The 15754-nt window shown below is 41.2% G+C and overlaps 1 protein-coding gene across 5 annotated transcripts in view; it reads left to right on the top strand.

The window, feature by feature from the left end:
• The window catches only part of TTC7A (tetratricopeptide repeat domain 7A), a 202282-nt gene that overhangs the window by 107350 nt on the left and 79178 nt on the right, over positions 1–15754 (top strand). For all 5 annotated transcript variants that reach the window (XR_013181455.1, XR_013181454.1, XM_054628768.2 and 2 more), the window contains 3 exons: positions 4120–4236; positions 8021–8118; positions 13101–13235. Coding sequence is in view for 3 of the 5 variants with exons in the window: in XM_054628768.2 (XP_054484743.2) it covers positions 4120–4236; positions 8021–8118; positions 13101–13235 (350 nt within the window). In the remaining 2 variants the exon portion in view is untranslated. The remainder of the gene's footprint in view (positions 1–4119; positions 4237–8020; positions 8119–13100; positions 13236–15754) is intronic.

The raw sequence follows: 15754 nt of genomic DNA, 5'->3' as shown, positions 1-15754 counted from the left end.
TCCCCTGAAGTAGCTTGCTTGCTTCTGAAAATTTTTGTAGGTCTACCTTTTTTGTCAAGGTGTGACATATTACAGTGATACGGTAATTTGTACTGCTGAAGTTTTGATGCTTGGGAAACCTCATTATGGATTCATTTTGAATTTTCAGAACTTAAGGTCTCACCAAATTCGGCTGTATCTGGATTTTAATTTGTCAGAGTTAATGTGATAGGGTGAGAGATGGGTGTGTTTGCTTGTGGCAGTAACCTGATGTTCCATTGGAGAAAAAAAGCCTTTGCATACTGTCCACATGCCCCACAAAAGAAAACTTCTGAGAGGGAGCTTAGAGTCTTGTATCAAGACTAAGCACTGGTTGTACTGGTTATTTTCCATTGGTACTGTCCCTGAAGTCACGCACATTACAAGAATGATTTGTGGGTTTTTTTGCTCTGTTTTCCTATGCTTGTGTAGTAGCAATTTATATACTTGCTTTAGCCCAAATCTGTTTTCATATTCACAGGCTAATAAAATTACCAATGACTATATTGATAATCTTGGGGCTATTTTTATATGTTGAATCCTTTTAAAAGTCTACACTGCTTAATACTACAAGCATCATACAAATGCACAATGATATTAAGAAATACAATAAGGTGAGATCTGTGCGTAAGTAATTTTTATTTATGCCCCTGAAATTGTGTGCAAACACTGATAGGACACAATGCTCATTAGATTTATGTGTAGTAAGAGTGCTAGCTCAGTAATAAAATTTTAAGCTTGAGATAGGGATACTACCTCACTGTTTTCTCTATGTATTTACTTATCTGGTTTCACTGTTACAAAGCTTATTAGAAACTGAGAAATGCTAAGAGTGTATAGCACATGCAGCCTGATATCCTGTTTGTATTTCCACCTTTTACTTAGCATATTTAATTGCATTGTTTGCTACTGCCACTGGTATGGTTTGATTCCTTTTGCTTCTTACATTCCTCCAATTGGTCTTTTGGTTTGGTTCATTATAAGACTACACAATAACGTGGATAACACTATTCCCAAGGTGAACTGCCACAACAGCTAGTAGGGCATGGTATCTCCAAGATCCTGTAGTGTGCCTGTGCCTTACAACTCATGATAGTATTGTGCTGAGACTTCATTATGTTTTTGTGAGAGACTTGTTTTTTTCCTTGGTTTCATTAGTTGTTCTCTCTCCTGAGACAGAACATTGCATCTTCATCCAGAGCAGATGACATATACTCACTGTAAGCAGTAAACAGCAGAGTGATAAAATGCTTGCTTTGTCTTTTTAATGTTTAACTGCAATGTGTAAATATACTATGTAGTGATTTTACTTCCCTGCTGATAAGCCATCTATGTCCCTGCTAATGTAAGAAGAAGGAGCCTTTGACAGAGCCATCTTGTCCTGGAGTTTGACTGTTAATAGGTTTGTTTGTTTAATTAATACTGAGCGGTATCTTACCATGTTGAGAAGTGTGGCTTTGTTCTGGGATGAAATACAGCTGGTCTCTGAGCCTTGGTCTTCTTGACCACTGTTCTTCTGCTGCAAGGAGGGCCAGGCCGTACAGTGCTTTCGAAGGTCTTTCATTTTGAAAGTTTGTAGTGATTTAAAAATTATTCTGTATGTTTAAAATAGCATAGATTGTACAATGTGCTTGCTTCTGGGACTGGAAGAATATTTTTAATAGAGTAACTTCGGGAAGGAAGATGATGTAGTCTCACCCCTCTGCGCATTGCAGCCCAAAGAAACTCACTCATGAGCCTATGCATCAAACCCACAGCTTCTGTTTGTACACTACCATTGCTTTCCAGATGTTATCCTGCCTTGCTGAAAAGGCTTTAATGACTACAGAATTTACTGTTCTTACAAGGTAGTTGCTGCAAAGATTATTTTCCTTGATAGTTCCGTGAATGCATTTACTTAGGAATTTCCATTTGACTGATTTCAGCTTCCAACAAATTCTTAGATTCTGTGTATCTTTTCTTTTACATCAAAGACTCACAATGAGAGACTTCATGTAGATGCTTGCAGGCTGGGGCAAAATAATTTCTTTGCTGCTTCTTGGTTAAAGCAAATAAACTGAGCTTATCAAGCCTCTGAAAATACATTTTTCTAGCCTTCACTTCATCATGCATAACCATTTTCTGAACCATATCCCATTTTTAGTCATCTTCTGGAATCAAAGAGCAAGAACTAGAAACAGGAACGTAACAAATGTCTTGCTGATGCTCTGATCAAGAATAGCCATGTCTTCCAGTTCCTACCTGATTACATTTCTGTATATGGATGCTAAGGGTTGTTTGACCTTTTAACTGCATTGTTGCTCAGGAATTTGATGTCTTTTTTAATACTATTGCACTCCATGATGTAACTTCCCATCTTTCTAGTGTGATATGTATTCCTTATGCCCAAGTGATTGATTCTATATCCTGTTGTGTTGATGCAGGCATTGTTCTTATGAGGCCTGTTCACAGGAAGTACAGAGCAGCAGGCATCACTGGCCAATTCCATTGCTAACCACTCCTTTGAATTCAGACTTATTTTTTAACAGTGCATCCATCCACTGTTACATTTTTGTCCCAGCAAAATTTTGGTCAGTCTGTGTTTTAGCCTCAAATACCTGAATTATAAAGGCATTTCCTCCCAGTTAGGAGGTCAGCATGCCTTAAGAGCAGATTATGTTCTTACCAGTATTTGTTTTGCTCACACCAGTAACAAGAAAATCAAAGATATAGAGTAGGGATGTAAAATAGTAAAGGGTGAAGACAAATTCCCTTCATTATGAATCTTGATCTGCCTTTGCTAGTCAAAGTTTGTACCTGAAGAATTTCATGGAATGCTTGTTCTACCAGGTCAAATTGTAGCAGCAGCCATGAGCAGACTTCACTCTAGCAGTTGATACAGTTGGGCTACATTTTGGTAACTACCATCCCCGCCCCCCAAGGAAAAACCAACCAATCAAACGAGAAACCCAAATCAAAAATGCTCACCCTGATGTTTGTTAGTATCAAATGGAACTGCCATTTTAGCACATTCCTGTAGATATGCACTACACAGTCTTGGCAATAGAGTTCTAATTATTCCAAGTGAAGGATCTCTTACTCAGCTGTGAATTCTTCTTTATGTTGTATTTGCAGTTGCTCTTGTGTCTTTCTGAAGTAGTTTGGATTCCTCAGGAGCTTGCAGGTCACATTCACAAACCCGTTTTTAGGATTTTTAGCATTCAGCTGTTGTGTACATGTATGTACACATATGTGCTTCCACTGGATTAATTGCTAGCCATATCAAGTGAATTAAAATTGTGTTGGTATCAGACTTCACAAAAACATTTAAAGCAGAAAAGTAAGTTTTTCATTAATATAAAAGAAATAAATTATATCATCTTCACAATTTAGATAAAATGGGTGTAGTGAAGGATGGTATTAAAAGCTATGCTGACAGCAAGTGGTAGCTTCTGTCATTGCCAAATCTGTCTTGTAACCTCTGTGTGACCCAATTCTGCTGAATTCCAGCGGTCTGTGCAAGTACGTCTTCTCTAGGTATAAGAATAGTAGCAGCAGTTCCACTACCTAGAACAAGAATGTACGAGGCTATCAGCTGTCTTGCCTGGGGGCATGAGATGATTGCCAGCTGGGGTTAAGAAAAAGTGTTTCCTTCCTGTGAGGCATTACATAATTATCTGTGTATGTTAAGTGTGCTGGGGTTTTTGTCTGAAATTCATTATATAAGCCAGTGCTATAAGGAGATGCCAGATTAAGAAAACAGCCTGGGCATATGTATTACAGCAATTCTGTTTTCTCCTGGTTTTAATACTGTCCAAAATAAAATGAGATTTAGTTTATGTTTCACCTTGTTAGCTTTGCAATGCTTTGCTTTTAACACTGTCCTGCCAGCTTTGTGACGCAGATTTGACTGCAGCTGAGGAATATTGTTAATCCTCTCATCTCCTTGTGGGGAATCAAACTTGAGCCAAATGAAATGTTTTGTGCTGTGGTGTTTTCTTTTATTACTGCACGTACAAAGCAAGTGAAAATGCTGCCTGCCAGGATCTTGCTGGAGTGATACTGATTCTCTACTTTTATGAGATGCCAATAAAATAGGAGTTATTCTTTTTCATCTTGCAGCTTACTCTTCACCAAAGTAAAACTGGAATGGATACATAAAGGACCTGAAGAGGCTCTGGTGACATGCAGACATATGTTGCAGATGTGGCAGATGGTATACAGTGTTTTACAGCACAGGTAGGCTTTCTCCACTGTAGCAAGTTCAGATTTGTAATTGGTAACGTGGTTATCCTTTTTAATTTTCTAGATACTTGAGTTATTTTGCAAGAAGGGTGATAAACAGTACTGTTTTAAAGATAAGTAATATTTCTAGCAGATTAAAAAAAAAAAAAGGGAAGATATTAATGGCCATTATTTAAAAAAAAAAAATTAAAACAACAAAACCAAAACCTCAATGTTTTAATACTGAAGAAGCAATTTGAACCACAGGTTTCTGAACCAAATGCCTAAACATCTCTATCCATATTTGGGTGTCCAGAATGGAGGACAGATTTTCTTTCTCCCCAGTAGTGCTGAGCTTTCATCAGCTATTGTTCACAGTCTGCAGTAGTTGGCACCACCCAGGAATGTGTGGGGGTGACACAGTCCTGAATTGAGTAAGCCAAGGAAAGGCACAGTGCCAAACTCATATGCTGTAGTTGCACGCTGGTAGCACAGCCTGGTGCTAACTGGGCAAGGAAAGAAAGGAAGGATGTAGCATCTTTCACCCTTCCCTTGTCCTAGTAAATCTGCATTCACACAATGCTATGTTCCCTGTTTCCTCCCTTTCATCTGCTGCCCCACTGAAAGGTAAAGTTGAAAAAGTGTGGAAGATACTGAGTTGGGTTTTCTTCCTTCCTACACCCTTAGGATATTGCCCTAGTCAAGGTATCAGTGTACAGTGTCTTGGGAATATTATACCAAGATCCCTTGCCCATAATGTCCACAGGGGTTGTGTTTGATGGGAAGGACAGCATGCTTGATGGCAGCAATCAAGACAGCAGGGTGATGTAGCTTGAGTTGTTCCCCAGTTTCTGTATGCATTGCATAAGTTTTATAAACACCAGAAGTATATGTACAGAATGGTGCATGTCTATGTACAAGTTGTCCTTGAGGGGTTCTTAGTAATTCTTGTTGGTTTAGCTAATGAGCAGCAAACCAAACACAAAAAATCAAGATATTTACATAGCAGCAGTGGTCTTTTACAGACTTGAATCATTGATTTCCTTAGGCCTTAGTATCTTTAGCTAAGGTTTCAATCCTGTACCTCTCACATGAGTAATCTTTCTACCCATGAGTAGTCCTCATGAAGCTGATCAAATCCACACTGAACAGTTATGACTGAGGAAGATTCACTCTTGCAAGGGGGGGCTGCAAGCCTGAGACTGTAGAGAGTACATTGGAAAACAGACAAATAACTAGTTCAGCCATTTGGACTGCATTTGGATCCCAAGCTGTGCTTTGGCTCTTATACTTAAAAACCCAAGATGTGATAGCTTTAGAGGCTTTTGATAAGCTTTAGCCATAGAATCTTAAACAAAACAAATTGCTTTTGCTTTTAAAAACTCTGGTATGTATTTCACTGCTATTCCAGCAGGGCTTTTTTTTTCTTTTTTCAAAAAGCACATAATAAAGTATTTTTATTAGAAAATGCTACTGGAAAGGTAACAAGAATCAACTTGGTACCTGCAGTTTTAGACTGGATTCAGTGACCCAGGAAGCCCCTTGTGTTTAGCAAATTGCAGCAGTATCAGCTAACAAATATGTAAAGTATTCTGGGTAGGGCTGGCAGAGGAACTTAAGGGGAATTCTTATCAGTGAGACTTGGACAAAGGCATTTTTAGGGCCTCTTGCAAAAGAAAAGGTTGCATTTACACAAAGTTGAGAGCTGTTGCACCCAGTACTCCTTACTGGTTCAATCAGTAGATAATTGCCTACACAATTAAATGGCACTTCAGTTCCATTTGTCTGGCCTGTTTGCTGGCTTTGCAATCTTACTGTGACTGACAGACCAAAAAGTCTCTCAGGGCCCAGAATTTTATCCCCAGCAGCTATTCATATGGCCTGTTCAAGTCCCCTGTCTTCTTTCTGACAAACTGGTGCCTCTGCAGTCTCACAACCAAGTGTCCCACTCAGCATTTTTGTCACCAATTTGTCCATTGTCTCAACTACTTTTCAAAAACATGGGCAGTAGATGTCCTGCTGTCCTACTGGCAACCTTTCCAGTGCTGTATGTAGAAAGCAAATCATCTGGCTCCTATCCCTTCCATGGTGCATCAAAAAGCTTTCCTGGCTGAAGGCTTTGTACTGCAGCTTTTAAAGGGTAGTTCATTTTCAGTCCTTCTCTGGGATAAGAGCGCCATTGGGAGTGGCTGTTTTGCACAATGCATTACACTGGGTTTTCACCCTGGGATTTTCCAATCTCTTCCCCTGTTCTTAGAGTAGGAGTACAGTGTATTATCAGTGTATCAGTGTTTCAGCATGTGCCTGAACAGTGATTCCATGGGGGTGCTGCTGCATTAAGGTAGCACTTGCCTCATGGCAGTAATATATGGAAGTGCAGCTGCCTTATTCCTGTATCCACAGGAGTAAGACTGAGCTCTCCATACAGTTCCACCAGCAGCTTCTGGCCAGGGCACATTCATTTACGTCAGTCCTGTCTAGGTAAGGCTGAGGCACAGGACAGATAATTTAATTTTCCTTTCTCTCTGTCACTATGTGATAGGCTCAAATGAATTATCAGTGTGGAAACCAGTATGGAAGACAAGGGAGGCCCATTCAAGGACAGAGTGGTCCAGTCCAGTGCCCAAGAATTCAGAGTGCATTAACAGAAACCATTATGCTTGATCCCAAAGCCCAAGTAAAATGTTATTTAGCTACTGTAAATATGATTGCTATTATGATGAATGATAGTAAGTGGCTTTCAGCCTTAGGTTGTTAGCTGGGAAGGACAAGACTTGGTTTGTCTTTTGCTGTTGTTTTCTGTGATAACAGAATAATTGTGTTTAAAACCAAACAGCAGTCCCAAGCTGATTCTTCTGCTAGATCAATGCAAATTGAAAGGAATTCTGTGCAATTCTTACCAAAAGACTCCTCAGACTGAAAGATGGGGGCATCCACACCAATCATGTCTCTCTGACAACTTGCGTCCTGGAAGGAATATTGTCCAAAGGCTGAGCTGCAGGCTTGGAAGTGTGCCAGAAAAAGTAGCCAGGGCAGTCACTTTTCCTTTTGGTATTTCATCCCTTAATGGATGATGAGAGGAGATATCATCACCACTGATCCTTGGGGGATGGCAGACTATGTGGTGACAGGAAGGCTCAAGAGATCTGTGTTAAGTGACTTTTTGTTAGCCACATGATTTTTTTTTGGTGTGTTTTTCTTTGTAAGGCCTCTCCTGTGAGGACAGAAGTCCAGTAGAAGAACAGACCAGAGTTTCATAAGCACACCTGTTTCATAAAGCAGTGCTATCTGGTAGTTTTTATCTTCCTCCTCTTTTTGAACAGAACAAAGGAGGAAGGGGAGAAAATAAACCCTTTGAAATGAAAATATGAAGAAATTAGCACCCAGGTGGAAGGTGGTAATTGGTCTTTTTCAAAAGGATCAGCACAGTAGACCTGTGAACAAATTATTCTGCAGAAAAGCCCAAGAGATGGTGGTTCTTGCTGGGTCTGGGTCTGCTAGTGGGCCTCCTCTGCTCTGACTTCTAGCTGCCAACATGTTTCTTGTCCATTGGTTTGTAAAGACTCCCTATAGCCAAATAAACTAAATACCAGTGCATGCCCTGGAGCCCCTGCTGGGCAGTCTCTGAGCTTCCTGTCCAGTGGCAGTGGGCCAGATGTTAATACATTCAATAAGCTGATTTCTCACAACTGAAAACCTTGATTTTTCACTTCCCATGGCAGCTAAACCATTGCCTGCTTTGAGGGGAATGTTTCTCCTCTGAGAGATGTCCAGGTTACACAGTTTTGTTTCTTTACAGTGGCTCTGAGAAAGGAAGTAGTGTGACTGAAACACCAGTAATCAAAAAGCATAATGGACTGCATCTCACTCTGCCAGATGCTCATGACACTGATTCTGGTAAGGAAATAAGATTTGTGCTTTCCTGTTCTAAACACATGCCTTTGTGAGAAATGAATATTTCATTGTCTTTGGAGAGGGTGGTGGGCCTGTGCACATCCAAGTTGCTGGTCAGGAGGTCCAGGTCTGCCTCCATGGCCAGCTCTGCTGTAAAATGTGGTTTGCCTGTACCTTGGATTCCCCATGCATAACACAGAGAGGAGTTCCTACTTTCTTTCACAAAGCTCTCTGAGATGTATAATTCTCTCCTTCTTTTTATTTTTTATTCCTTCCCTCCCTCAGCCTGCCTCCTCATTTAATTCTTTGTAGATGTCCTGATCAAGCCAGCTGTTATTGTTGGTTTTGGAAAGCTGAGTGAGAGTGTCAATTCCTATTAGATGGTGATTTGCTTTGGGATTTGTGCATAAACCTTGTGATGCTTTATTGTATGATAAATACATATTCACAGTACCAGATAAGAGTCAGATGGAAGTAACTGAGACATCAAAGCTGATCTTGGCAGTGAAGGGGAAAAGAAATTTTCAGAGAGCGCTGCTGACTTGTGATTTTTGTTGTAAGTCTCGTGATACTTGGTACTACTTTAAAACCCTAGCTCAAAATCAGATGATAATGTGAGAAACTTGCCTTTTAATTTGGAGGGTTTTTTAGGGAATCAAATGCCTATGCTTGTGGATGTAGGTGAAACACTTGCAAAGAGAGTGAACCTCAAACTCAAAAAATGGACAAAAAATAAAAGCTAACACATAAATCTCATGGATCTCTAGGGAATTAGGGTTTGTCTGAGTCTTAATTGTGCTGTATGCCATGGTGCTGACTGCCAGAAAGGGCAAATTAATGTAAAGTACAAGCTTTGAATCAGCTTTTCATGCACCTAAAGTGATTTGCACTGAATGCAGTTTGGTTTTAGCCAAGAAATATATTCCTCCTCCACTCTGAGAATCCAGGTTTCCATGCTAACGTGGTTGCCCCCACAATGAATGCAAGAAAGGAGCTGGTACTGGAATTACACCACCCACCTAAGTGTGGGGCTGGCACTGGCTGGTTTCAGCAGGGCTCTGTGGCTCCCTTCTCTGCAGGCTCTGAGTGCTGCTGTTCTCCATCTGCAGGAGGGAAGCACCTGGGTCTGCTCTCCCTGCTGGGAGCCTCTTTGAAGAGAGTAGTGGGTGAGATTGGAGGGTACAGCTCTACTCCCTCTTGCCCTTGTGCTCCTCCAGAGCTGGGGCTGGGGCTGCCTGCTTGGAAGGAGGGAGGAGGTCTGATATTTCTGCATGGCTGTGGAGCAGGCAGTGCTGTCTGCTGTGCAATCCCCCGGGAGCATGCAGCAGCATCGCTGCGCAGGCGCTCTGCCATCTCTGGGCTCATCACTGAGGAGTGGCACTCACTGTGGCCAGCTTTGACACTGGCCTCTCCCTCAGCTAGACCACAATTAGATTATTTGCTGTGCCAGAATTTTAGGTTTGCTGCCAGAAAGGTTAATTCCTCTTCATTTTCTTCATCTTCTCCTAACTGAAGCAGTGTTCCTAACTAAATTCACTGATATCAGTCAGCTGCCTTGCCGTTTCATTCTTTCTCTGATTCAGTCTTATCTTATAATGCTTTTGCCTGAAGTGATTTAGGCTTGGGAGTTCCGTGTTTCTTATAAGCCTAGTAAATCTAATGAGCTACATTTCTATTTTGATAGCAATTTTCACATAAATGCAAAATATTAAACTTGGTCTTTTTGGTCTTAAAACATCCTAGAACAGTGCTTTAAAATTATTTGGATAGATTTTGTAGGGCTTATGTGCAGAGCTCATCACAACAAAATCAGTTTATTATTTCATGAGTTATTTCCAAAATGTTCGGAGGGTTTTATTGTAAAATGTGAAGTTTATATTCTGTCTGGTAGAGCTGTTAAATAGAGAAAGAGACTGCACTAAAATAACAAATTGATATGATATCTTCGTATGCCAAATTTGCATGTATTTTGAGGCATGACATTAAAGTTCTGCGAGACAGGTTTTGTGGGGAGGTTTTTTTAGCATGTTTCTTTAGGAGGAGATAGCTTATAATGAGACATTCAGATAATTTTTTTAATGTCGCTTCAAGTTTTTCCATCTCCCCTCACCACCCTGAGGCCAGAGTCCTGCCAGTGTGACACATGCTGATCTCCCCTCTCAGGACAGAGTTAGAGGTAAACAGTGTTAGAGGTAAACTTTTGTGGCTGCAGTAGCCATCAGCCCATCCCCAGGGGCACCACATTGCTTGCCTGAGATTCAGAGATGTGGCTGAGCCCCTTTCAGTCCAGAAGGACCAGGCTGGCTAAAACTTTCTCTTACAGAGTTTATTTGGTTTGGCAAGCTTTAAGGAGAACTGCTGTGAGCATCCCAGCAGAGATGGGCAAGAACAGAGGTGGGAAAAGTGGAGGATGGGCTGGTTTGGAGAGAGCCTGATCATCCGGCATGTACATGTCCAGAGCAAGGAGTGTATCTGTGTCAGAGGCCAAGCAGGGATGGCATGGTCTCTGCCTAAAATATTCTGCTTCCTCTTGTAGGCTGGGAAAGAAGGAAAAGAGAGTAAACATCAAAGGATTGGAATGCCAAGGGATATTAAATGAAAAGAGCCTCCATGTAAATTGCTAAGTAACTTGGGTCTCATTTGTCCAGCTGTGCAGATGCCCACTGCACTGGGCAGGATCAGTCCCAAATTCCCCTCTTGGCAACTACTGGGCTAGCGAAGATCAGATGAGGAGCAGCTAACTTGGGTTTCTTTGAGAGCAACTGTGCTGTTGTATTCCTGGGAAGTGTGCTTTGTGAGGGAAGCATGCTTAAGTAGTAACAGGATCTACTTAGGCAGTGTGTGAACCTCTCCAAAATGCACAAAGGTGATTTAGTTTTCTTGGATTGATTTGCAAGGAAAAGAGGATTTCCCTGAGCTCTGTGAGGATGTGAATAAGACACCAGCCTATCTGCCCACCCTGTGCAAACAGCCCAGCATTACATTTGGATGCTTGCAAGAAACACAGCTCCACAAGCTTCTCTGGGAGAGGGCAGCCTTGGCAGGAAAATGTGGTACTGAAAGTTGCATTCAAAACATGCTAATATAAGAATCTCATTGGGCTGACTGCACAATCCACAAGGTTCATGTAATTTTTTCCAGGTTTGCCAATCTAGAAAGCAAGAAGTCTGCCCTAGCTTCAAAGCTCTGCTAATAACATCACTAGCTGTTCATGTGTCCATTTTCTTGTCTCTGCAGTGCACAGAAGCTGTCTGTATTTTAGATGGCTGGGGATAAATGCTTGGTAGTTTTGCCTGTGTCAAATGGCTCTAGTCTGACTTGAATTTCTGGGAGTTTAAGGGAAATTCTCACTAGTGGAGATAGGGATGGGGGAGAGGAGTGTGAGTGGGCAAGGCAGGGGAGGAATCTCATGCAGTGAAACAGGCTGAAGGTGGATCAGTTAAATAAACTGGTAAATACAATAAATTCTTCCTGCAAAGCTGAATGGCTTTTGCCTATACCCTTAAAGCTGTAATTGCTACATTACTGCACTGTCATCTCTTGGAACATTAGATCAGGAATGTCTCTGCAATTATGTAGGAATTTAAGAAATGCATCTGGGAAGAACACATTTGCATTTTCCAAGGGAGCCGTGGGAGGCGCCTGCTGCAGGGCTGTTTTGAAGTCCTCCTGCTTGAAATGAATGACATTAGCGATGAGATAATAGGACAAATATTTCCCATTGCAGTTCTGAGCCTGGGGTTGCACTTGTGGTCTCTCCCAAGCCCTGACAGGCTCACCTCGGGTTAAGTAGAAGCTGCAGCCATGTCCTGCCAGGTGAGCAGTCTCCCCCTGTGCCTGCCGTGAGGCTGGGTCCCTGCTCAGCATCCAGAGATGGCCAGGAGATCGTGCCTGGGGATCTCAGGGTGATGTGTTGGTCTGCTGGTGAGGAGGTGTGGTTTGGCAGCCCTCTCTCTCTTGAGCACACTCCAGCTGGAAAAGCATGCTGTCCCTCTCAGAGAGACCATGAAGTGCATGTGCCCTGTGGCTGCGGGAGAGAAAAAGCGGGATTTTAACTTGAGGATCTTGTGGTTTATGAGGTCAGCCTGTAAGGGTAGATTCAAGAGTAATGCTAATCAACACAAGTGCTTCAGTCACAGCAGCTCTCCAGAGAAAGAGCTTATCAACCATAAAATCACATTAAAACCTATGTATACTAAAATATTTATTTCTCAAAGCCAACTCTGAAATCTCAATTTGTAGCTTCTTATTTTGTTGCTACCATGTTGATACCCCTCTGAGAGGTTGGCTCACCACTATAATCCCACTTGCTGTACTGGAGAATGTGGTTTCTGCCCATGCAGCCCTCCTGGGATAAGCTTTTGATGTGATGTTTTGTCCCAGAGGTGTGGGAGCCAAATACTTTATTCTTGCGTAAATGTTACAGTGCATACTAAAGGTTAATATAGTCAAAGCTCTGAACTCTGTGCTCCCCAAGGTTAAATGAAAAACCACCCTGCCTCTAAATCAGTAGAACAATGTTGATGTCACTTGAAATGTGTGTGCTGTGTGAATGGGGCTAAGCTGCCTTGTAATGCTGTATGAATTTTTTACCTTAGTGGGGCACATTTTGTAATTGTATGATGACTGTGCTTATAAAATAGGTATTTGTGGAAAATATTTGATGCTAGACTTCTGCTTTCCAAACAAGCAAAATATGGTTGCTTCCGTGATGAATGCTAAGCAGACCTTTATAAAATTACTATCTCTTAATTTGCTTGTTTGAGCTGCAGCTCTTGGATAATTTAGTGGGGGTTTTTTTCAGCAAATTAACCTTTTATAAAACATACTTCTCCAGTTTGTCATGCCAAAATTCAGCAGAGTTCTTATTACATAAAACCAATGCAGTGAGTGGAGGATCAGACCGGCTGCCTGAAAAGAAATATCTTAAGTCAAGAAATATCACAAATAAGTATAAAATACATAATTGTTTATTTGGTTTGTAGGATCACAACGAGCCTCTTCCCTTGCTGCATCAAGACTGGAACAGGCCATGTCTGAAATAACTATGCAGAGCAGTACAATGAAGCAGGGACCTGTGAAGCTCTGGACAACTCTTGAACAAATTTGGCTACAAGCTGGTAAGTCCTGAGCTATGTGGAGTTCCTCTTTCCCCACAGTGATGAATCAAATGACATAAGTATTAACAGAGTAGTTGAAGTCATGAGTTGAAAATCACTCTATTCCAGCAGAAAATCTGCCATTTTATCCCTGATGGTTTTTGAAACACCACTTATTTAATTTTGACCCAAAAAAATACTGTAATAGTGTTATTTCTCGGGTCACTTTTGTTTTTCCAAAACACACAGAAGACTTCAGTCATCACTATAATGTGCTTTTTTGAAAAAGAGGTCTTCACTAACAAATGGTAGTTCATAAGGACAATTATTTTCGTTCTCCTTTTACTAAATGCTTCCCTGTAATAAGACTGGGCAAACCATGTCTTAAATGTGATTTAAGCATTCCAGTCTTTGCTGAGGTTTAAGTGAAAATTATTACAGCATGTTCTCCACTCTGTCCTTGATTGTTTGAACCTCCCAGGGTCTTGTAGGTTGAGTATCAGTTTGAGACACTAATGCAAAGATGCTGCAACAGAGCACATAAAGGGAAAACAGTGAAGAGAGACTCTATCCACAAGCAATATCCAAACCCATGGAGGGGTTTTATGTAGGGACATTTGTTGAGGAACAGAGTTGCCCAGCACATTCTGCTGCTTGCATTCCAGTGTTTCAGAACTGATAGAGTTCCAACCCTGTAATTTTGTTTTTAGGAGACACAGTTTTTCTTCCATAACTGGGCCCACAGTTGCGCACTTGAAATTACCTTTGAGTGCTGTGATTGCTTATTAGATGTCTCACCATTTGCAATGCAGAAAGAAAAGCAGAACCCCCTGGAAAGCTGCTGATAGATTTCTATTCTTCGTGCAGGGGAACCTTTCAAATTCTCATTTCACTAATCTATGCAATTGACAGCTCTCACATAAGACCTGGCAGTCTCACCCTACTTTGCAGCCAAGATTTTCATAGCTGTTTTTGTGGGTAATTTCCTACCAATTACCCTTTAGTTCTAGAACAAAATATATGACATTGGTTTTGCTACAATTTGATTAATATTAACAAAAGAAGTCACCTTATGGAATGCATCATACTTTAAGTTAATCACATGTGTTCTCCTTAATGACTTGTGTGGATGTAAATTTCAGTGATGTGCTGTGGGCTTCAAAATGACCAACAAAATCGTGCTTTATTCAGTTTATACTCCTGATTTAAGGCTGCAAAGAGGGCTGGTGGGGAGCAAAATAAATGGAGTTTATTATGATGAGAAGTCAGGTGTCTGTTGTCCATCATCCTACAGCTAGCTCTAGGCAGTTTACATTTTTGCTGCTGTCTGAAAAGACAAAAGCAATAAAGACCTAGTGCTTGCTGTGAATTGCTATGATTGCTTTTCAGTGTGAATAGAGTGCCTTTCTGAAAGGTGTTAATTAATTCTTTTAGATAGAATTTATTTTTATAAGCTGTAACTTTTCTCTCTTATCACTTTGTAAGCCTTTGTTTTGTTTCATGCTTAGTTTTAGCTGGACTTGATTCAGGATTGATATTTTGAAAACATGTACTGTGGCTGCATTGTAATTTCATTACTGAAGTCAGTTATTGTTATGGATGCAGCTTAATGAGCTCCTGCTGAGATACTGGCCATTCTCTTCTCATGGTAGTGTGGAAGCTGCTGGATTCTGGTATCCTGAGGGATGAAGAGAGGTGCAGGTATTTGGGGTAGTCTTTACTCTCTGTGGAGAAGGGCACAGTGCCTGAATAATTAGAGGACTTCTTGGAAGTGGGTTGGCTTTATGCTGAGATTAGTGAATGGAATAATCCAAAGGGTGTCACTAACCTTCACTACTAGGATCTTTCCCGTCTGAAAGGAGGGAAAAGGAGGAGCAAACATACTTGTAAGAGGTACCTTCCAAAACAGATATTTCATAGACAACAAACCAAAACGAATGGCTGTGGAAAGCAACAGGCAATTACTGCAACATTCTGATGCCTGCCTATGGAGTCAGTTGATCTTCATGGAAGGTCTGCATCAGTATGCTGTAGATTTTCATCAGGTTTAGCTTGGACTTGTCCTTTTTCAATCAGTGACTCATCTTGTGACTCCAGGCAAGTTGCCTAACTTTTTCATACCTCAGTGTCCTATCTCCAAAGGGAAAAAACGTTAATGCGCCTTTGGGAAATGACTCGTGTGTTGTTGTTTTTGTTGTCATTAACACTTGGACCTTTTTAGTGTGACTCATAAATCCTTAGATAAAGTGATTACAATTTCCTAACCTCATACTACAGTGAATTTATAACGAAGCATCCGTCCTTCTCAGACACTCGCAGGACACAGCTGGCTGTGCCTCTGTGCACAGGTAGGGATTGAGAGTGCCAGCTTGCAGTGGTGTCTGGGTGCCATTAGAGCCTGCAGCTGCCATGCCTTCTCATATCCCAGAGCATGAAAGGTAATGGTACCAACCAGCTGGACCAGTTAGAACTTTGTGCAATGAGGTTGGGAAGAGGCACACAAAACCAGCTATCCCACAACTATAGGGGGCTGCTCTTAC

This window comes from Agelaius phoeniceus, chromosome 3, assembly GCF_051311805.1.
Source record: "Agelaius phoeniceus isolate bAgePho1 chromosome 3, bAgePho1.hap1, whole genome shotgun sequence".
Classification (NCBI taxonomy): Eukaryota; Metazoa; Chordata; class Aves; order Passeriformes; family Icteridae; genus Agelaius; species Agelaius phoeniceus.
This window is presented reverse-complemented; position numbering and strand designations above follow the sequence as displayed.